Source organism: Elephas maximus, chromosome 11, assembly GCF_024166365.1.
Source record: "Elephas maximus indicus isolate mEleMax1 chromosome 11, mEleMax1 primary haplotype, whole genome shotgun sequence".
Classification (NCBI taxonomy): domain Eukaryota; kingdom Metazoa; phylum Chordata; class Mammalia; order Proboscidea; family Elephantidae; genus Elephas; species Elephas maximus.
This window is the reverse complement of record NC_064829.1, coordinates 15,816,898-15,841,229: the sequence shown is the minus strand read 5'-3', so window position 1 is coordinate 15,841,229 and position 24,332 is coordinate 15,816,898. Positions and strand designations below refer to the sequence as shown.

General features: G+C 41.6%; 1 protein-coding gene across 3 annotated transcripts in view; it reads left to right on the top strand.

Moving 5' to 3' along the window:
• Window positions 1-24,332, top strand: part of PTPRM (protein tyrosine phosphatase receptor type M) — a 946,104-nt gene that overhangs the window by 364,525 nt on the left and 557,247 nt on the right. For all 3 annotated transcript variants that reach the window (XM_049900161.1, XM_049900160.1, XM_049900159.1), the window contains exon 4: window positions 14,235-14,313. In XM_049900161.1, the coding sequence (XP_049756118.1) occupies window positions 14,235-14,313 (79 nt within the window). The remainder of the gene's footprint in view (window positions 1-14,234; window positions 14,314-24,332) is intronic.

Here is a 24,332-nt window from a genome sequence, read left to right as displayed (position 1 = left end):
GCACATCCCCAGGCAGCCAACAAGACCTGGGAGCCATCAGCCAAAGGATATAGCACATCCTCTCTCTGTCCAAGTTCTTTTCTGGAAATGGGGACCCAGAGTGAAACAAAACACGCTAATACTTTATGTTAAGCCAAGGTGATGAAAAATTAACTACTGTGTTGTGGCAAAATTATTTGTGTATACAATGGGATGTATCTGTGATTCTGTTATATTGATCTACCACTTTAGCGTTCGGTTTTTCAGCTAATCACAATTTGGGTTGGGCTTGAGGGCAAAGAAAGGCATTTTCTCCTAAAAATGTAGATTTTTTTTTGGTAAGAAACAGATGCTTCCCCTCCCCTGAAAAAGCCTATTTTGTTGAAATCTAGATAATACCAAGGAGATGTTGTGTGGAATGAGGTCTGAGCATCAGGCTTTCATGTTAGAGTGTTCCAGATTCTCACTTGGTCAATGTCTTTGTAGATGATTTGACTTCTAAATGAGTTGGTTATTATTGCTGTCTGTTCTCTTCTCTTTTAGACAATGTTTTGGGGTCTGTAAAGTGATTCTTTTCTATGGTTTTGTTTTTGTATATTCCAAGTATGCATTTTTGAAAAAAAAAAATTGGTAATGTTATTACTAGCTTAAATGGGTATTTTAAAACAACTAGATATAATTGAAAAAACAAGCCAAGCTGGAGAGAGGGTGTTCTCCCTGCCTGTGAAGCTTCCACATGGAGTAAGAGGCGTGTTGTATGGGCTGTAACAAATTATTGACACATGCTTTCTTGTTAACCAGAGGATGATGGTGTGCTGGGGAGCCAAACAGGAAAGTTGTCTCTTAAAGCAAGGGGCCAGAGAGTAAACATTTTAGGCTTTGCGGGCCAGACTGTCTCTGTTGCAACTTCTCAACTTTGCCGTCATAGAAGGAAAGCGACCATAGACAGTACACACGAATGTGCCTGCCTGTGTTTCTAATACAAATTTGTTTAGGGACATTGAAATTTGAATTTCATATAATTCTTGTGTATCACAAAACATTACTCTTCTTTTGATTTTTCCCATGATTTAAAACTATAAAAACCATCCTTAGCTTGTGGTCATACCAGATTTGGCTCACGGACCGGAGTTTGTTGACCCTTGTTTAAAAAATACACGACTAAAGCAATGTTAAATAATTATTCCTTACATCTCCATTTCCAAGTCAAATAGATGTTTATGACATTCCTTACTTAACTCTGGAAGGAAAGATTTCAGAATACACCCACCCCCGACACCCACTCATTAAAGGACCTGTATGGAAACCCGGATGGCGTAGTTGTTAAGAGCTACGGCTGCTAAGCAAAAGGTCAGCAGTGTGAATCCCTCAGGCGCAACTTGGAAACAACGTGCAGCCATTCAACTCTGTCCTATATGGTTGCTATGAGTTGTTATCAACTTGATGGCAGTGGGTTTGGTTTTGGCTTTTATTGTGTATTTTATATATGTTGTTGTCAGGAGCTGTCTGGATTTTGACACAGAGCAACCCCATGGGACAGAGTGGAACTGCCCCGTAGGGTTTTCTAGGCTGTAATCTTTACGGGGCAAACCCTGGTGGCGTAGTGGTTAAGTGCTACGACTGCTAACCAAAGGGTCAGCAGTTCGAATCCGCCAGGCGCTCCTTGGAAACTCTGTGGGGCAGTTCTGCTCTGTCCCATAGGGTTGCTATGAGTCGGAATCGACTCGACGGCACTGGGTTTGGTTTTTCTGGTAATCTTTACGGGAGCAGATTGCCAGGTCTTTTATCCCACGAAACTGATGTATGAGTTTGAACCACCAACCTTTCAGTTAGCACCTGAGCACTTAAACACTGCACCACAGGGGCTCCTTATTTTATATATACATATGTGGATAGGTAGGTAAATAGATAGATAAATACATGTATTTGTGTATGTGTGTGTATGTATATATAATTCATATATATGTATATATGACATTTGCAGTGTGTAAATATTCTCTGTAGTCTCTCAGGAAGCCCTGGTAGCATAGTGGTTAAGTGCTACAGCTGCTAACCAAAGAGTCGGCAGTTCGAATCCACCAGGCGCTCCTCGGAAACTCTGTGGGGCAGTCCTACCCTGTCCTATAGAGTCACTATGAGTCGGAATCGACTCGACGGCACTGGGTTTTTTTTTTTTTTGGTTATAGTCTCTCATACCTGGCAGCTAAGGAAGTTTGGTAACATGAAAAGAATCTAGAGTTGGAAGTAAAATAGACTAGGATTATGTCCCAACCTGGCAGTATGCTAGTTGTGTGACCTCAGAAAAATAACCTAGCCTCTCTAAATCATCCCACTTATCCCTCGAAGGTAGTTAATATAACCTATCACAGATTATTGATCAGACAAAATCAGATAATGTATTCAAAATATTCCTGGGACATGGAAGTGTACAATAAATAAATAGTTTTTGAGTCTTTGACTTTTTTAAAATGACTTGGCTTAGCTTCCTAAAGAGACCCAAGCCTTACTTCTTAAAACAGAAAATTTTCAATATGTTGTGCTCTGTTTGGTAAAAACAAATGTGAGCACACCCCCATGACTTTATTCCACCTTCTTTTTCTTTCTCCATTGGTACCACTCGTCTTCTCACGTTCCCGTCTCCTCTGACTTCATCTTCCTGGACCGAGCTGCTGCCGCTTGGAGAGATGTCTCGCTTCCCGCTGGGTCCTGCAGTACTCCTGGCTTCCCGCTGGGTCCTGCAGTACTCCTGGCTTCCCGCTGGGTCCTGCAGTACTCCTGGCTTCCCGCTGGGTCCTGCAGTACTCCTGCAGTACTCCTGGCTTCCCGCTGGGTCCTGCAGTACTCCTGGCTTCCCGCTGGGCTCTGCAGTACTCCTCCCTTCCCGCTGGGCTCTGCAGTACTCCTGGCTTCCCGCTGGGTCCTGCAGTACTCCTGGCTTCCCGCTGGGTCCTGCAGTACTCCTGGCTTCCCGCTGGGTCCTGCAGTACTCCTGGCTTCCCGCTGGGTCCTGCAGTACTCCTGGCTTCCCGCTGGGTCCTGCAGTACTCCTGGCTTCCCGCTGGGCTCTGCAGTACTCCTGCAGTACTCCTGGCTTCCCGCTCCGTCCTGCAGTACTCCTGGCTTCCCGCTGGGCTCTGCAGTACTCCTGCAGTACTCCTGGCTTCCCGCTGGGTCCTGCAGTACTCCTGGCTTCCCGCTGGGCTCTGCAGTACTCCTGCAGTACTCCTGGCTTCCCGCTCCGTCCTGCAGTACTCCTGGCTTCCCGCTGGGCTCTGCAGTACTCCTGCAGTACTCCTGGCTTCCCGCTGGGTCCTGCAGTACTCCTGGCTTCCCGCTGGGTCCTGCAGTACTCCTGGCTTCCCGCTGGGTCCTGCAGTACTCCTGGCTTCCCGCTGGGTCCTGCAGTACTCTGGCTTCCCGCTGGGTCCTGCAGTACTCCTGCAGTACTCCTGGCTTCCCGCTGGGTCCTGCAGTACTCCTGCAGTACTCCTGGCTTCCCGCTGGGTCCTGCAGTACTCCTGGCTTCCCGCTGGGCTCTGCAGTACTCCTGCAGTACTCCTGGCTTCCCGCTGGGTCCTGCAGTACTCCTGCAGTACTCCTGGCTTCCCGCTGGGTCCTGCAGTACTCCTGGCTTCCCGCTGGGCTCTGCAGTACTCCTGCAGTACTCCTGGCTTCCCGCTGGGCTCTGCAGTACTCCTGCAGTACTCCTGGCTTCCCGCTGGGTCCTGCAGTACTCCTGCAGTACTCCTGGCTTCCCGCTGGGTCCTGCAGTACTCCTGGCTTCCCGCTGGGCTCTGCAGTACTCCTGCAGTACTCCTGGCTTCCCGCTCCGTCCTGCAGTACTCCTGCAGTACTCCTGGCTTCCCGCTGGGTCCTGCAGTACTCCTGGCTTCCCGCTGGGCTCTGCAGTACTCCTGCAGTACTCCTGGCTTCCCGCTCCGTCCTGCAGTACTCCTGCTGTAGTCTGCAGAGCGGTACCGGCACTTTCAGTAGAGCAGTCCCTTACTTGACGAAAAGGAACAAAAATATTTTTGCTTTTAAAGCTACTTTTGGAAGGACGCTGGCTAGAAAGGAGGACAAAATGGAAAACTTGTGAAGTGGCACAAGTTTGTAGTAGTGAAATGTTCATGAGCTTCTCAAGTCTGTTTTAAGACAGCGCTTAAGGCAAGCTTCACCTTTTGAACTGCATGTTTTTACACTCTCCCCCCCTCATTTTTTTTTTGTTAGAAACAACCAAGTTTCTCAATGGCCAGGCGTTTAAAATGAGCAGTCTGAGACTGCTCGACAGCATCTTACTTCAGATGCCTTCCTTTATTTATTTATTTTTTTCCTTTAATACTCATTTCAAAACAGTAAACTTTTCAGTAGAAGTCACACCCACTTTATAATGTGGTACATGTGGAAACATTTAGATACTGAATTATGAACTTGATGAGGCAGCTAGTTAAACTAGTAGTCATAAGTACCTTAACTGAATTTACTAAGAAAGGACTGGGAAATGGTCTTTTCAAAGACTTGCTTCATTTTCTTTTTAAAGAAGCATTGAAGTTATTGTTTCACAGTTTAACACGTAATCTACCTCTTTATGTATAAATGCCAAAATGTGTGATGTAAGAAAATGTTTTTATATATTATATATAGATTTATATGTGTGCACATGTATGTGTGTATACTCACATAAATGTATCTATACAGATTCCATTCCCCTTCTTGGCTCTACAGTTAACGTCAAGTAGACAGTGGGCTAACCTGCCAAATTTGAGAGGTTTACTTTTTCACGTTTACTGAGAGACGGGCTGTTGTTCTCATAGTATATCTGTAGTCAGATGCTGCCTTTCCCTGCGTCTTGGTATTTGAGTTGGAAGACTGAGAGCTTATGGAGTTGGGGAAATAAGCACGTGGTTAATTATTTTGTTGTGGCCTCACCAACGAATCAGCCTGCTGAGAGACCTGGAGAGTTTCCACTAGTTGCTGAGTATCTGTCTCTACTCTAGCAGGGATAAAGGGGAAATGTTTGCTCAGGGGTCTGTGAGTTTGCACTAGAATGCTGGGGAATGGCATTGCTCGGTGAAGCCTGTGTTGCTGTGTCATAGGCTTCCTGGCTGTTCAACAAGGAGGAGGCACAGTGGTGTGGTGGAGAAAGGTCTCATTCCTACAGGCTCCTATTGCTTGAACCTGTCACTTGGCAATCGTTGGCTTGCCCTGTTCTTTCATTGTGTTCCTTTTTTTTCCCTTTCATTTTAAAATTCTATAAAATCATCTATTTTTTCTTTATATCTCCAGAGCATGTAACAAATATTCTGTAAACATGTGGACCATAAGATGCAGAAATTTTGAGCTAAAAACTTTTGGCGGTCATAAATTCTTTAATGTGATGGAAGAAAAACCAGATCCAGAGCTAACTGGTGACTTTTCTAGTCTCTCATTTCTTCCTCTCCTTCCCTTCATTCTTTTTCTTTTCTTTGGCAGAGATGTAATTTAAATAAATAATTATTAATTACATTTACACATATATGTCAACCTCAAAAATGGGCACATACAGGCATGTTCTGTGTATAGACTATATTTGACAAGAGGTAGTACATCCCTTCAAAGAAGGACCCTTCCATTTTTATTAGAAGCCTCAGCTCTCGTAGTAGGTAAAGTAAAACAATTTTCTGTAAGAAGAAGGATAATGAGGAGAGGGATCTTCATCTGTTCGTTCATGATATATTCCAAGTGCTTGTCAAAGTGCCTGGAGTAGAGACCCGAAACCCGTTGCCGTGGAGTCGATTTCAACCTATCGTAACCCTATAGAACAGAGTAGAACTGCCCCATACGGTTTCTAAGGAGCAGCTGGTGGATTTGAATTGCTGACCTTTTGGTTAGCAGCTGAGCATTTAACCACTGTGCCACCAGGGCTCCAAAACAGAGACAGTCCTCTGTAATGCCTTGAGTTGAAAGAATGAATGAAAGGAAGAAAGGGAAGAAGAAATAAAATAAGGAAAGAAGGGAGGAAGGGAAGAAGGGGAAAAGGAAGAAAGGAGTAAGAGAAGAAGGAAGGAAGGATAGGTGAACATTTCTGGGTTTAGCTTTTAAAATAACATTTTTTGTGACTAGGGTGACTGTGTCCTTGGGCAGCTGGTGGTTGTGGTCATTAGCACTGCCTGCCGAGCTCTCTCTGTTGTAGCCATGATGACCAGAATAGCTCCTTGGGGTGCCCACCTTTGCTGTTTCCCCTGAGGAAGGATGTGACTGTTATTCAGGGGCCTGTTTTATAGGCCTCTGGAATGCTTTCCCCTCTACTTGATCTCCATGTTCATCTGCTTTATGTCTCCTTAATTGTTGTCTTGTAGACTTTAAGAGTAGAGAGGAAAATTAGCAAGATCCCAGCAAAGGAATATCCATGTGTCTCTTCCTTGCTCCTGTAGCTTCAGTGGAAAATAAATAAATAAATAAATAAATAAATAAATAAATAAATAAATAAATAAATAAATAAATAAATAAATAAATATTTTTTTAAACTATATAAAATATTGTATGACATCACTTATATAAAAAGACAAGAAAATGCAAATGTATAGAGACCAAAGTTGATGAGTGGTTATCCGAGACGAGAAGGTGGGGAAAAGGGGCGTTAATGGTGATGTAAGCCTCGTGTTAAGGGTAGGGTTGCACAGCTGATTATTGTGATTGCTGTCAGTAAGTTGTACCCCTGGAAAAAGCTGAACTGGCAAAAATTGTGTGATAGATATATTTACAACAGTGACAAAAAAATGAGTAGGTGCTGAGGTACTTATGTACAGCCAAATACCTCATGGGATTTGGTTCCTTGTTTTGGAGGTTTTTGGTCATGGTTTCATAGATATCTCAGTTAATTGGCCTAATAACATTTGTTTAGTGCTTCTGTTTTATCTCCTAGTTCATTGCATAGGGCCTGGAGTCTTAAAAGCTTGCAAGTGGCTATCCAAGACACAATTGGTCTCTATTCACCTGGAGCAACAGAGGGAGAAGGAGAGTCAGGAATAGGAGAAGGATTTGGAATGCATGGCTAATTGTCCCCATGAACAACTGCCTCCTTTGCCGTGAGACCAGAAGAACTGGATGGGGCCTGGCTACCATTAGTGAATATTTTGATCAATGATTCCATAGAAGAATCCTGATCAAAAGCGGAAAAATACAGAACAGAATTTCAAACTCTCATGGTCTCCAGACATTCTAGAGCCATAGGGGCTGGATGAACCCCCTAAACTCTTGCCCTGAGATAATTTTTAAACTGGAAAAAAAAAAAAAAAGCCCCTGAAGTCTCCTTTAAACAAAATAATAGTTTAGCTTAATGTAAAAAACCTCTGCCTTGAGCATTATGCTCTTTTCGGAACTATCTATATGGGATTCAGTTGACAACAGCAACTCGAAAGATTATATGGGAACTTTAGGGAGCGGTGAGTTTATGTTAAAGGGGAGGGACACCTCAGACAAGAAGGGTGAGGGGATGGTTGCACAACTCAAAAAATGTAATCAATGTCACTAAATTTTTCATGTAGAAAGTGTTGCATTGGTGTATGTTTTGCTGTATATATTTTCAACAACAACAAAATAAAATTTAGGGGAAAAAAAAAACCTGTATTAAACTGATGAGCAGGAGAAAGGATTATTTCATTTCTGTTCTTCAGTTGAGCCTCCTCTCTGTCCTGCAGGCTCTGTATTTTATGGTGGTAGCGTTGTGGCACCACGCTGTCTAGCTTGGTGGGCATTTCTGGATGACTTTCAGTCTAGCAGGCCCCCTGAGCTTTTCCATTTGGAGCTCTGCTGATTGCTTCCTCCATCTTTGCATCTACCGCACAAACATAAATGCCTCCCTGAGTTGTTCACTCCCAGAACTGAAGTTTTTGTATATTTGGAATCACAAAAAAAATGGGTTTGTAAGTGATAGCTTCAGTAGAATCATTTACAAAATTTTGGACAGTTACTTTATATCTGAATTTCTTCATTCTTGAAATAAGAAAACCTTGAAGAAGTTTTACATGTGCTAATAAATAAGTTAACAGAATGATTTTCTGCACAGTATTTGTAACATTGTGTGCTTAGTAAACGACAACTTACAAATATTTTTTTAATTGAAAATTAGAATTGAGGTCATTGTGGAGTCACATGCAGTAGGAAGAAGTAATACAGAGCCTTACCTGGTTTTTCCCAGTGGTGACATTTTCTAGAACTATCATGTAACATCACAGCCAGGATATTGACATTCCTACAATCCACCAGTCTTACTCAGATTTCTCCAGTTTGACTTGTACGTGTGTGTGCATGTGTATTTGTTCCGTGCAGTGTCATTACCTGTCAGGATTGTGTATCCACCATCACGGCGAGGACACCTGACACTTCTGTCGCTGCCAGGACTGCTGGTGTTGCCCTTTATAAGCACACCCCCTCCCTTCCTCTCACCCTCCCCATCCTAACCCCTGACAACCACTAATCTGGCCTCCATTTCTACATTTTTCTCATTTCAAAATGTTGTATAAACATATAACATTTCAAATAACAAAGTGTACAAAATGTTGTCGTTGTTCACTTGCTTGTTTCACTCGGCGTATGTTGCAGGAGCTTCACCCGGTTTGTTGCACATATCAATAGTTATTCCTTTCTGTTGCTGAGTAGTACCCCTTGGTGTGGATGTACCACGGTTTGTTTAATCTTTCACCTGTTGAATGACATCTGTGCTGTTTCCAGTTTGGGGTTATTACAAATACAGCCATTGTAAACATTTGTGTACACGTTTTTATGTAAATAAAAGTTTACATTTCTCTGGGATAAATGCCCAAGAATGCAAATGCTTGATTGTACTTTAAAACTAAGGGCCTTCATTTGCATGAGTCATAGTTCACTTGCTGTTGTTGTTGTTAGGTGCCATCGAGTCCATTCTGACTCATGGCGACCCTATGCACAACAGAACGAAACACTGCCTGGTCCTGCGCCATCCTCACAATCGTTGTTATGCTTGAGCTCGGTGTTGCAGCCACTGTGTCAATCCACCTCGGCGTTGAGGGTCTTCCTCTTTTCCGCTGACCCTGTACTCTGCCAAGCATGATGTCCTTCTCCAGGCACTGATCCCTGCTGACAACATGTCCAAAGGATGTAAGACGCAGTCTCACCATCCTTGCTTCTAAGGAGCATTCTGGCTGCACTTCTTCCAAGACAGATTTGTTTGTTCTTTTGGCAGTCCATAATATATTCAGTATTCTTCGCCAGCACCGCAATTCAAAGGCATCAACTCTTCTTCAGTCTTCCTTATTCATTGTCCAGCTTTCACATACATATGATGTGATTGAAAATACCATGGCTTGGGTCAGGCGCACCTTAGTCTTCAGGGTGACATCTTTGCTCTTCAACACTTTAAAGAGGTCCTTTGCAGCAGATATACCCAATGCAATGCCTCTTTTGATTTCTTGACTGCTGCTTCCGTGGGTGTTGATTGTGGATCCAAGTAAAATGAAATCCTTGACAACTTCAATCTTTTCTCCGTTTATCATGATGTTGCTCATTGGACCAGTTGTGAGGATTTTTGTTTTCTTTCTGTTGAGGTGTAATCCATACTCAAGGCTGTGGTCTTTGATCTTCATTAGTGCTTCAAGTCCTCTTCACTTTCAGCAAGCAAGGTTGTGTCATCTGCATAACACAGGTTGTTAATGAGTCTTCCTCCAATCCTGATGCCCTGTTCTTCTTCATATAGTCCAGCTTCTCCGATTATTTCCTCAGCATACAGATTAACTTGGTACGGTAAAAGAATACAACCCTGACACAAGCCTTTCCTGACTTTAAACCAATCAGTATCCCCTTGTTCTATCCGAACAACCGCCTCATAATCTATGTAAAGGTTTCTCATGAGCACAATTAAGTGTTCTGGAATTCCCGTTCTTCACAATGTTATCCATGGTTTGTTATGATCCACACAGTCAAATGCCTTTGCGTAGTCAATAAAACACAGGTAAACATCCTTCCGGTATTCTCTACTTTCAGCCAGGATCTATCTGACATCAGCAATGATATCCCTGGTTCCACGTCCTCTTCTGAAACTGGCCTATTCCCTATCGATATACTGGTGCAGCCATTTTTGAATGATCTTCAGCAAAATTTTGCTTGCTTGTGATATTAATGATATTGTTCTATAATTTCCACATTCGGTTGGATCACCTTTCTTGGGAATAGGCATAAATATGGATCTCTTCCAATCAGTTGGCCAGGAAGCTGTCTTCCATATTTCTTGGCATAGACGAGTGAGCACCTCCAGCGCTGCATCTGTTTGTCGAAACATCTCAATTGATATTCCATCAATTCCTGAGCTTTGTTTTTTGCCTGTGCCTTCTGAGCAGCTTGGACTTCTGCCTTCAATACCATCTGTTCCTGATCATATGCCACCTCTTGAAATGGTCGAACATCGACTAATTCTTTTTGGTATAATGACTCTGTGTATTCCTTCCATCTTCTTTCGATGCTTCCTGCATCGTAATATTTTCCCCATAGAATCCTTCACTATTACAGCTCAAGGCTTGAATTTTTTCTTCAGTTCTTTCAGCTTGAGAAATGCCAAGCGTGTTCTTCCCTTTTGGTTTTCCATCTCTAGCTCTTTGCACATGTCATTATAATACTTGGCTTTGCCTTCTCAAGATGCCCTTTGAAATCTTCTGTTCAGTTATTTTACTTCCTCAATTCTTCCTTTTGGCTTAGCTGCTCGACGCTTAAGAGCAAGTTTTAGAGTCTCCTCTGACATCCATCTTGGTCTTTTCCTTCTTTCCTGTCTCTTCAGTGACCTCTTGCTTTCTTCATGGATGATGTCCTTGATGTCATTCCACAACTTGTCTGTTCTTTGGTCGCTAGTGTTCAATGTGTCAAATCTGTTCTTCAGATGGTCTCTAAATTCAGGTGGGAGATACTGAAGGTCATATTTTGGCTCTCGTGGACTTGCTCTAATTTTCTTCAGTTTCAGCTTGAACTTGCATATGAGCAATTGATGGTCTGTTCCACAGTCGGCCCCTGGCCTTGTTCTGACTGATAATATTGAGCATTTCCATCGTCTCTTTCCACAGATGTAGTCAATTTGATTTCTGTGTGTTCCATCTGGTGAGGTCCGTGTGTATAGTTGCCGTTTATGTTGGTGAAAGAAGGTATTTGCAATGAAGAAGTCATTGGTCTTGCAAAATTCTATCATTCGAGCTCCGACATTGTTTCTGTCACCAAGGCCATATTTTCCAACTACTGATCCTTCTTCTTTGTTTCCAACTTTCGCATTCCCCACCACCACCACTGCTGTTTGCATTCCAATCGCCAGTAATTATCAATGCATCTTGATTGCACGTTCGATCAGACTGCAGCAGCTGATAAAAATCTTCTGTTTATTCATCTTTGGCCCTAGTGGTTGGTGTGTAAATTTGAATAATAGTTGTATTAACTTGTTTTCCTTGTAGGCGTATGGATATTATCCTATCACTGACAGCGTTGTACTTCAGGATAGATCTTGAAACATTCTTTTTGATGAATGCAACACTATTCCTCTTCAAGTTGTCATTCCCAGCACAGTAGACTATATGATTGTCGGATTCAAAATGGCCAATACCAGTCCATTTCAGCTCACTGATGCCTAGGATATCGATGTTTATGTGTTCCATTTCATTTTTGATGATTTCCAATTTTCCTAGATTCATACTTCGTACATTCCAGGTTCCAACTATTAATGGATGTTTTCAGCTGTTTCTTCTCGTTTTGAGTCATGCCACATCAGCAAATGAAGATCCCAAAAGCTTTACTCCATCCATGTCATTAAGGTCGACTCTACTTTGAGGAGGCAGCTCTTCCCCAGTCATCTTTTGAGAGCCTTCCAACCTGGGGGGATTATCTTCCAGCACTTTATCAGACAATGTTCCGCTGCTATTCATAAGGTTTTCACTGGCTAATGCTTTTCAGAAGTAGACTGCTGGGTCCTTCTTCCTAGTCTTTCTTAGTCTAGAAGCTCAGCTGAAACTTGTCCTCCATGGGTGACCCTGCTGGTATCTGAATACCAGTGGCATAGCTTCTAGCATCACAGCAACATGCAAGCCCCCAAAGTACGACAAACTGATAGACACGTGGGGGATAGTTCACTTGGTGAATACTATTTCTTTCCTGCTGTTTATGAATGGAGGTTAAACTAATGTTCATGTAGACTTTTCAGTAAGAGCCTGACAACTGACATATATGGACAATTAATCAGGCTAATGCCATTGATACCCCCACTTATTGCCTCTTCCTGTTCCTTTAGCTTTAACTTCTCTGTAGTGGCCCAACTGTCTCAAAAAGTCATTCATTCTTAGAACCTCAGGGCATGCGGGCCTCCTCCTTCGCTTGTGCCACTTCTCTCATGACCAAGCAGTTGCTAAAAACCTCTTGATTTTACCACTGCAGGAAATTTTTGTATAATTCTCCTCTGAATTCATACTTCTGCCGTCTGAATTCAGGTAGCATAGCCCTTTTATATATTGATATGGTGCCTCCTGAAGTCTCTGCCCTACAAGCAGAGCCTTCTGTATCTGGCCATAGCTGGTGTTCATAGCTGTAGCTCTCTGTTCTCCTCTTCATAGCCATTGTCACAGCTGCCTCAGGGCCTTTACATGTGTCCTGGGATGAGCTTTGCCCTCTTCACACTGTTAACTCTGTTTCATTCCTCAGAGATCAGCTCCAGTGTCACCTTCTCAGGGCAGGCCCCCTTGACGTGTGTTCTTATAAGCTGTACTTTTCTTTCCTAGCACTTATTCCATATTTTGATATTTTTACTGGTATAAAACATAGGGTGCCACATGGTTCAGTCTGGTCAGGCAGTTACCTTCAAAGAAAGAACAGTTGAAACGAACATATATCATCTAAACAAGTTTAAACCTTAACATTGCCTCTTAAGAAGAAAGAAAGAAAGAAAAAAAAAACCCAGAATGTATATGGAGGGAGGGTTGAATGTACAATAATTCTTTTTTTAAATGTCTTCTTTAGACTTTACTTCATGCTTACTACCTCTCCCAAGGTTCGCTATGTTTCCAGGAGGGGAATCATTCCCACTGTCTGGAACTTTTGGACACAAAGCCCCAAAGACCCTCTCTCTCTCTTCCTTGTGTCCCCCAGGTTGGGTTCTCAGCCACTCTCTCTGTCTGTCCTCTCTGTGTCCCCCCAGGTAGGGTTCTCAGCAGCTCTGTCTGTCTGTCCTGCCTGTGTCCCCCAGGTAGAGTTCTCAGCAGCTCTGTCTGTCTGTCCTCCCCCTGTCCCCCCAGGTATGGTTCTCAGCAGCAGCTCTCTCTGTCTGTCTGTCCTCCCCATGTCCCCCCATGTAGGGTTCTGAGCAGCACCTCTGTCTATGTGTCCTCCCCTTGTCCCCCCAGGTATGATTCTCAGCAGCAGCTTTGTCTGTCTGTCCTCCTCGTGTCCCCCCAGGTAGGGTTCTCAGCAGCAGCTTTGTCTGTCTGTCCTCCCTGTGTCCCCCCCGGCGGGGTTCTCAGCAGCTCTGACTGTCTAACCTCTCTGTGTCCCCCCAGGTAGGTTTCTCTGCAGCCCTCTCTCTATCTCTCCTCCCCATGTCCCCCAGGTAGAGTTCTCAGCAGCTCTGTCTGTCTGTCCTCTCTCTGTCCCTCAGGTAGGGTTCTCAGCAGCAGCTCTGTCTGGGTCTCCTCCCTGTGTCCCCCAGGTAGGGTTCTCAGTAGCTCTCTCTCTGCCTGGTCCTTAGTCTATGAGCATCATTGCCCTCTCCACAGTGTATGGTCCACTGAGGGGTGTAGTTTCATTTTCAGTTCTCTCATGTATGATTAGCCTGCTCTCTGATTTTATAATATGTATAAAGAAGTATTACATTATTATTTGTATGTGATTATTTGATTCTTGTTTGTCTTCTCTCTAAAATTCAAGTCCTTTAGTGCCAAGAGAGTTTGATACTTCTTCCCCACTCTACCTCAGACCCTGGGAAGTGACTCCAAGCCCCTCCTTCCCAGTCTCTGCTCCTAACCGTGGCATTTCCTCTTTCCCAGGTGTGCCCTAGAGGCAGGGTTCTGTCTAGCCCACTCACCTCCTGAAAGATTGGGGTTGGTTCTTACTGATCTTTGTAGTCTTGGAAGCTGCAACATTGACTGGCAGACATTACGGGGTTAGTTTGTTGGAAATATGAATGAATAAATAAATGGATGAAGCTACATGTCTTATAGATAGTAGATATTGGCAAAAGTCTAACCAAAATGAGTGAATAACATACGTCTCTCTTAATTTTACAGGTGATCTTTGAAGTAATCACATCTGGACATCAAGGCTACCTAGCTATTGATGAAGTAAAGGTGCTAGGACATCCATGTAGTAAGTTGCCTCAGTTTTCCTAAAAGCATCCAAATGTCTGGGTACATCTTTGGGAGCAATTCAGACTACAGTTTAAGAGAGTGTCTTAAAACCTAGGAAAAATTGTCCTAAGGAAGTGCCCTGATAAGTCTCCAGGTATTGATTTGTAGGACCAGGAGTCCAATAAAATGATGTCATGTATAAATGTCATAGTTTGTATACCTAAGTGTCTTTTGAAATGAAAATCAAGACTGAGGAATAAAGGAATAGTTTGGTACGTTTGAACATCCTTGCAAGGGCCCTGCTTATTTGTTTCATAATCTTCTGGTTTTCCTTTTCAATAGTAGTAACCCATTGCCACTGAGCCAGTTCTGACTCCTAGTGACCCTATAGGACAGAGTGTAACTGCCCCATAGTGTTTCCAAGGCTGTAATCTGTACGAAAGCAGACTGTTACATTTTTGTCCCGTGAGCTGAGTGCTTAACCACTGTGCTACCAGGGCTTCCTTTGAATATTAGTATAAGGTACTAATATTAGTACAAATCTTAAATATTGAGTATCTGTGCGCTGTGTTTCTAAGTGCAATGTTTGTGGCACTGTTTCTTAGTTCTCATCACATAGTTTCAAGCGAGATAGCCCCCAAAAGACCCGGGGCTTGTTGACGCTAAGAGACTTACCTAAACCACCTGGAATCCTAGAAACGCCCTGTTTTTCATCTTTTAAAAAATTAGTACCTTAAAAATGTACAATGAATAATAAACATATACATTTCTGAAACAATGTGAACAACGATTAGGTTGTCATATTGGCAGCTGAAGGTTTTTCCGGCCCCATTTCTCCTCCCCCACAGCCCCAGGGCCCATGGCAGTGGTGACCTCTCCACCTAGGAGATTTGGATTTGCAGCAGAAATGACCCGAGCTGACTGAAGCAGAAATAATGTTCATTGAAAAGAAATTGGATGGCAAATAGGAATTCTGGGAAGGTGGGAGGTCTAGACACAGGTGCTGAGCAGGACTCCTGAGCTTCTGCAGCCAGGACCACGGTGGACACTATGTGCTTACCCCGGGGGGCCTGCACCTGGGCACATTCCACACTGTGTCTGGGCCTTTTCATTGTTAGTCTCTCACATTCACACCCCAGTGGGACTGGCAGGTTGGGTAAGCTAGATCCTGGGCTCAGTCCCCTTCTAGTGGTGGGGTGACCTGTCATGGAAGCTGAACCCAGACTTTCACCAAGAAACAGAGGGCGGCAAGTTTCTCAACCTCAGAATAGGACTTTGAGCACCGAGCAATCAAAACACTGCCATTGTCTGTGTGTGTATTTGTGAGTGCTTGTGTTACTCTGTATTCTCGTTTTTTTTTTTTTCCCTTCTTTACATTGTTAGGTAGATCCGTGGTATTCTGTCAGATGAATATAAATGTACTACATTTTGTTTTTCTCTTCTTCTATGAGCATTTAGGTTTCTCCCAGTGCAGTGAACACCCCTGAATGTGCCTCTCGGTGCATTGCATACAAGGCTCTGCAGGTATATTCTCAGGAGCAGAATTGCTGGAGTATGGGGTAGACACATGTTCAGTTTTACTACCCAGACCAAAAAAACCAAACCCAGTGCCATCGAGTCGATTGCCAAATGGCTACAAAAAGTGTCTGAACTAGTTTATGTTCCCACCAGCAACGTATGGAAGTTTTATTTTCCCTATATCCCTGCCCAAAATTGGTATTGTCAGACTTTAAATTTTTGACCATCTGATGGATGGTAACCTACTTTATTTTTAAGGTCCCTGGCATTAAAGAGAAGCTGGCTAGTTCTTCATACTTTCCTGATCCTCTGCTGATAGTTCTTACCCAAAGTAAAGAGAGAACGGTTGTAAGTACAATGATACTAGAAATACAAACACCTGCAGGAATAACTCAGTGTTTTATTGCGTGGATTTGAATAGATCATTAGATCACCCTCTGTGGTACTTACAGAAAAGACCTGCGTGGCTGTTTTCTGATGAGCGTATTGTAACAGTTGTCTGGTTCCATCCGAAGGGCTTTTGCTCTCTGACATCTTTATTTGGCACTCTGAAGCGGCGCCCCCCACCTGAGTTAGCGTACAGCAGTCCTCTTCCTCTGTACTAAGGCAAACGTTACTTTTGTAGCCTGTCACATTTGCCTTTTCTTCTGTGTCAGCAAGACTGGTGATTTATAAAAGAGCCCCTCTTCTTTTTTTTGTTCAGAAAAGACAGGAAAGAGAACAATGCTATACCTAATTGGAACACCAGGGCAAATTTAGGAACCAGAATATAATTACCTGAGTTGCAACGTGGCCAAAGCCTTGAAGTAATAGCCTGGGCATGGAGAAATGCCACAGGGTCTTCTAATGCACATACTTCTGGTGTCCTTTGACCCACTGCTTAATGGGAAGTAAAAAGTAAGAGCAGTAATGTCTGTGTGCTCCTCTGACTGGGAGCCCCTGAGTGGTGCCAGTGGTTAAGTGCTCGGCTACTAACTAAAAATTGGTGGTTCAGAAGCACCTTGGAAGCTGTATGGAGCACAGCTCTACTCTCGACACACATGAACTCACCAAGCGTTAGAACTGACTGGACAGCAGCTGGTTGTTAGTACTCTATGCTGAGCACTGTGCTGACACATACTAGCTAGCAGTCTCGTTTTTCAGAGCTAACCGCATTGCGAGGCAGACATTTATGCTCCATTTAGTACAGATGACATGGCGGTGGCCAAGGTTACACACCAGGTCCATGGCAGAGCCAAGAGGTTCACCCAGGTCTTCCGTATCCTGGGTTCTTCCTTCTAATTCTGGATGTTAGTCCACTTATATAAGAGCTCGTTCCACAGGGTTTCAGCCATTGTGTTCAGCAAAGACAAAGTGCTCATCCCTCTCTCCCTGCATTCTGACATGTTCCTCCTGGAGCTGTGTTCATTCCTTGAGAGCCCAGCCTCCTAGAGCCACAGAAAACAGTGACCGTGGTTTCTCCTTTGGAGAATGCAGGTACTAATAGCTAACTGGCTTTGCCAGCTGCTGTTAGGAGACAGACTGTACGCAGGTGCTGCGTGGTGCAGCAGCGTTCTGAACTGTAAGCTCTAAATGGTTTTGCTGCTAGCCCTTCTGTAGTTATCTTTTCCTGTTCTCTCAGTTTATGGGGAAAACATGTAAATAAAGGCTTTAAAGAAGGCAGTAATTTGGCCCGAAATTGAAAGCTTTACAGGTAATATTTTAAGGGACTTCTGTCAAAATCTCTAAATAATCAGTTATTCCTAATTTGGATGCTCATTAACTTTAAATCATAAAGGAGCATAAATATTTCATATCTAAAACTATGCTTTCCAAATGGATGCAAAATGGCTGAGCCTATGTACTTCGTCGTAAAGGCTCCTCTTTGGATTCATATGGGTTTATGAGTCGGCATTACAACATTTTTCAAAAAATAGCTCTTCTGTTACTTGTATATAAAAAAATAAAATCGATTTTAATATAGTGACAATAAGATGCAGGATCAGCCTGAAACATGGAGAAGGCTGTGCAGAATCAGCAGCTTGCTGGCTTTAGACCACTTCTAATAAACATTGATAATTCTTGCGTTGGGTATGCGCACTAACATGTATTTTGAACTTGGTTTAATAATCCTGGTAGGAGAAACTGAAGAAGCATTTTATCAGCATCATAATTTTGTCTCCTGTTTTTAAAAATACACGAACTGTTAGTACATGGGCATCATTGTTATTATCTTGTTCTACTGGTATATAGTTTCGCACTTGTAAGCCATATAGCATTTTAAATAGCTTTATTGAGATACCATTCACATACCATACAGTTCAGCTATTTAAAGTGTACAGTTCAGTGATTTGTAGTATACCTACGGAGTTGTGCAACCATCACCACAGTCAACTTTAAAACATTTCATCACCCCGAAGAGAAACCCCGTACCTAATAGTAGTCAGTCTTCATTCCCTCCAGCTCCCCTCCGCCACCCCCATTCTAGGCAACAACTAATCTCCTTTCTCTGTCTTTAGCTTTGTTTGTTGTCCACATTTCATTTAAAGGCAGTTATACAATATGTGGTTTTTGTAACTGGCTTCTTTCATTTAGCATAATGTTTTCAAGGTTCATCCATGTTGCTTCATGTATTAGTATTTCATTCCTTTTTATTGCTGAGTAATATTCCATCATGTGGATATACCACATTTTATTTATGCCTTCATTGGTTGGTGGACGTTTGGGTTGTTTCCATTTGGGGGTTATTATAAACAATGTTGCTATGTACATTCACGTACAGGTTTTTATGGGGACATTTCCATTCTCTTGGAATTGCCAGATCATGTGGTAACTCTGTGTTTAGCATTTTGAGGAATTGCAAAATTGTTTTCCAAAATCAGCTGTATTTATATTTCTTCTTTAGAGAAATGTTTATTCAAGTATTATGGCTATTTGTACATCTTCTTTGGGTAAATGTCTATTCAAGTCCTTTGCCCATTTTTTAATTTGGGTTGTCTTTTTTTGGGGGGGGTGATCCCTGGTGGTGTAGTGGTTAAGAGCTCAGTTGTTAACCAAAAGGTTGGCAGTTGAAATCTACCAGCCGCTCCTTGGAAACCCTATGGGGCAGTTCTACTCTGTCCTGTAGATAGGATCACTATAAGTTGGAATTGACTCGATCACAATGGGTTTGGTTTGTTTTTGTTTTTTTAAATTTTTTTATTGAGTCATAAGAGTTTTTTATATATCTGGATATAAGTTCCTTATCAGATATGTGATTTGAAAATGTTTTGTCCCATTTTGTGGGTTATCTTTTTGTTCACTTGGTGGCATCATTTGCAACATAGATATAAGGGTTTACTTCCCGAATCTCAGTACTATTCCATTGGTCTATATGTCTGTTGTTCTGCCAGACCACATTGTCTTGATTACTGTAACTTTGTAGTAAGCTTTAAATTAGGAAATGTGAATCCTTCAAGCTTGCTCTTTTTTGTTATTGTTATTGTTTGTTTACTTTCCAGGGTTGTTTTTGTTATTACGAGTCCCTTGCATTTCTGTGTGAGCCTTAGGGTCAACTTGTCAGTTTCTGCAAAAAGGCTGGCTGGGGTATCAATAGGAATTATGTTGAATCTGTAGATTGCTTTGGGAACTGATATCATTTTAACAATATTAGGTCTACTGATACATTTATTTAGATATTTTAAAATTTCAATAATGTTTGTAGTTTTCAGAGTACAAGTTTATTTCTTTTGTTAAGTTTATTCTTAAGCGTTTATTTTTACACTAGTTTAAATGCAATTAATGTCTTAATTTTATTTTTAGGTTGTTGATTGCTAGTGTATACAAATACAGTTGATTCTTGCGTGTTGCTCTCGTCTCCTGAGACCTTACTGACCTTGATGATTAGTGCTAATTGTTTTGGGGAATCTTAGGATTTTCTGTGTACAAGAGCATTTCATCTGCAAGTACAGGTAGTTTTACATCTTGTTTTCCAATTAGGATGTCCTTTATGTCTTTTTCTTCTCTAATTGCTGTGGCTAGAACCTCCAGTACAATGTTGACTAGAAGTTGGCAGAGTAGACACCCTTGCCTTGTTCCTTATATTAGGAGGAAAGCTGTCAGTATTTCATCATGAAGTATAATGTTAGCTGTGGGTTTTTCAGAGATGCCCTTTATCATGAAGGAAGTTCCCTTTTTTTCTTAGTTTACTGAGTGTTTTTTTCATGAGAGTGTTAGCTCTTAACAAATGCCTTTTGTGCCTATCAGATAGTCATGCAATTTTGTCCTTTATTCTAGGGATGTGGTGTATGACATTATTTATTTCTGGATGTTAAACCAATCTGGCATTCCTAGCATAAATCTCACTTGGTTGTGGTGTATAATTATTTTTATATGTTGCCATGTAGCATATTAAATATAAAGTTATTTGTATATATGGTACCTTGGATTGTAAAATCTAAAGTATTACACAGAATGATGACCCATTTATTTTGCTGCCAACTTAAAAACAAAAATAATGAAAAAGGTGAAGAATTCCTTAAACATACATGTGCTTTATATTGGATAAAATGAACACAAAATCCAAGACTGTTCTGTATTACGAGTTTGACAATACAAAATAAGTCAGGAGTTTTCTCAAGCATTTAAAATTTGCTGAGTTTCTGAAATGTCATCCTAAGTTCAAACAACAAAGGACAAAATACACAAATTGGACTTCATCAAAATTAAGGACTTTTATGTATCAAAGGACTATACCAAGAAAGTGAAGAGGCACCCTACAGACTGGGAGAAAATATTTGGGACTAATATATCTGATAAGGGTTTAATATCCACAAGTATATAAAGAAATTCTACAACTTGACAACAAAAAAGACAAACAATTCATATAAAAAATGGGCAAAGGATTTAAATAGACATTTCTCCAAAGAAGATATACAGATGGCCAACAAGCATGTGAGAAGATGCCCAATGTCATTAGGAAAATACAAGTCAAACCCACAGTGAGATACCTCTTCATTCCTATTAGGAAGGCTCTTAATCAGAAAGATAGAAAACTCATGTCAGAGAGGATGTAGGAAAATTGGAACTCTCATTCATTTATTCATTGAGATTAAAAAATTGTTCAGCCACTGTAGAGAACAGCTTGATGGATCCTCAAAAAAAAAAAAATGCTGTATGACTCATCATTGCAGTCCTAGGTATATCCTCAGAAGACTGAAAGCAGGAAGTCAAACAGATACATGCACATTGGTGTTCAATCCAGCACTATTTACAGTACTCAAAAGGTGGAAACAGTCCACATGTCCATTGACAGATGCATGGATAAGCAAAATGTGGCACAGACATGTAATGGGATATTACACATCCATAAAGAGAAATGAAGGACTGATACATCCTATGGCATGGATAACTCTTAAAAACGTTATGTTAGGGGAAAAAGTCAGACTCAAGTGGACAAATGTATGATTCAAATTATATGAAATATCCAGAGCAGTAAATACATACAGACAAGAGTTTTTCAGTGGTTCCCAGAGACGGGGTTGGGGAAATGAGGAGTTCCTTCTTAAGGAGTAGTGCATCCTGTTTGGGGTGATAAAAAATATTTAGAAATAGATAATGGTGATAGTTGTGCAGCATGGTGAATGTGATTAATATCACTGAGTTGTATACTTAAGAGTGGTTGAAATAGCAAATTTTTGTGATATATTTTTTGTCACAATAAAAAAATAAAAACAAAATTTACCAAAAATTCATTTTTCCCTCACTGATTTATTTACATAGTCGTACATGACTTGCCTACTTCCAAATTTAGGTTTTTATGAAGACCATTAAACAGTGTAATTAAAACAATTTTAAAATGACAAATCGAAAATTAGAATTGTTTTCTGAATTATGTTCTGTTGAATAAAGATAGATCCACGTGCTTTGGTTGTGAGATGTGTAGGACTCAGCGTTAATGTTTCATTTTTCACATGTAGGAACTTAACTTGGATTTTTCTCCAAAGGAATATCACTCTTTTTGAAGAAGATGCAGTCAATTTATATACATATTTTTTAAAAAAAGCTATTTGTACATATGCCAAAATTATTTTTTCTCTGATAAGAAGACTGAATCTTTTTTTTTTTTTTTTCACTTGATTAATGACTCATTCTTTACTTTCAAGCATAATGAAATAATTTTTGCCTGGAACTTGTTAGAATAAAGCTTCCTACCTCTACCACAAGATTGCTTGACGTTTTGAGCCTATAACCTCATTAATGAGGATAATAATAATGATACTTTTCTCACAGGATTGTATCCTTTGACCATGCCTATTCAATCTGTAAAAAGCCAAAACCAACCCACTGCCGTCGAGTCGATTGTGACTTATAGCGACCCTATAGGACAGAGTAGAACTGCCCAATAGAGTTTCCAAGGAGTGCCTGGCAGATTCGAACTACCGACCTCTTGGTTAGCAGCCATAGCACTTAACCACTATGCCACCAATCTGTATGCTGAGCAAATAATCCGAGAAGCTGGACTATATGAAGAAGAATGGGGCATCAGGATTAGAGGAAGACTCACTAACAACCTGTGGCATGCACATGATGCAACCTTGCTTGCTGAAGGTGAAGAGGACTTGAAGCACTTACTAATGAAGATCAAAGACCACAGCCTTCAGTATGGATTGCACCTCAACATAAAGAAAACAGAAATCTTCATAACTGGACCAATAAGCAGCATCATGAAGAGCAAAGAAAAGATTGAAGTTGTCAAGGATTTCATTTTACTTGGATCCATAGTTGACACCCATGGAAGTGGCAGTCAAGAAATCAAAAGACACATTGCATTGGACAAATCGGCTGCAAAAGACTTCTTTAAAGTGTTGAAAAGCAAAGATGTAAGTTTGAGGACTAAAGTGAGCCTGACCTAAGCCATGGTGTTTTCAGTCACCTCATATACATGTGAAAGCTGAACAGTGAGTAAGGAAGACTGAAGAAGAATTGATGCTTTTGAATTGTGATATTGGTGAAGAATATTGAGTATACCATGGACTGACAAAAGAAAGAACAAACCTGTCTTGGAGGAAGTACAACCAGAATGCTCCTTAGAAGCAAGGATGGTGAGACTACATCTTTCATTATCGTGTTGTCAAGAGGGATCGAGTCCCTGTAGAAGGACATTGTGCTTGGTAAAGTAGAGGGACAGTGAAAAGAGAAAGGCCCTCAATGAGATGGATTGACACAGTGGCTGCAACAATGAGCTCAAACATAGCAACAATTTTGAGGATGGTGCAGGACCAGGCAGTACTTTGTTCTGTTGTGCATAGGGTCACTATATGTTGAAACTGACTCTAGGGCACCTAACACCAACAACACAGGGTAAATATAGGGATTAAATTAATTAATATACATAAAAGATATTGACAGTTCTTAGCACATTCTCAGGGGTCAGTAAATACTTGTTATTAATATTATTCTTATTATTACATTATTGTTATTGGCATTAGGCGCTGTATTCTGACAAGTCCACTAGAACACCAAATCCACTTTTTTCTTCTCTGTTCAGTTCTGACATCAGCTCCCACCTAGCACTTCTTGCTCTGACCCTAGTCAGCTGGACCTAGGTCAGATCTCATAAGTTAAAAGGTTACCACCTTTTTAGACTGGGAAGTCTGCTCAAGACTTCAAATGCGATCCTCAAGTTTGAGATTCTGTGTGACACCCTCACTTCTGACCTGCTGGCTGCAAATTCCCTGTTCCCTCAGGACACCAGCTGTAAGCTCAGGGGTTCCAGCTTCCCTTCACCTGTGACCTGCTGGCTCCCACTACTCCCTCAGGTTCAATAATTTACTACAGTAGCTCACAGAAATGGCTATACTTCATGATTACAGCTTTGCTATAAAGGATGCCAATCAGGGTCAGCATAAAGAAGAGGCACATAGGACAGGGTCTGCAAAGTGTTCCAAAAGTGGAGCTTCCATGCCCCAAAGAGAGTGTGCCACCTTCCTAAGAGCAGATGCTATTGCCAACCAGGAAGCTCTTGGAGCTCCATGTCAACAACTTTTATTGGGGGTCTCATTACATAATGTGAACTGCAGCTCTACTCCCCTGAGGTCAGTCATTATCATGAGGTGATCACAAGGTATTACATGGTAGGGCTCTCGGACCTGCCTGGCTCCTACCCCAGAGTCACTTCACTTCAGCTAACCTATTAGTTAGTCCTTTTCAAAGACAGTTGAATTCCAAGATGTTTTAAGAAATTTTCTGTCAGGAACCAAGGACAAACACCAAATTTTTTCAGTAAAGTTAACATAAACCACACAATGAGTTAGCTGCAAATTGTAAACCTAGTTAGCTAAGTTGATTGATTTTTTCTTTTTTATTGTACTTTTTTTAGATGAAGGTTTACAGAACAACTTAGTTTCTCATCAAACAGTTAGTACACACATTATTCTATGACATTGGTTAACAACCCCAGGACACGTCAGCACTCTCCCTTCTCAACCCTGGGTTTCCTATTACCAGCTTTCCTATTCCCACCTGCTTTCCAGTACCTGCCTCAGGGCTGGTGTGCCCCTT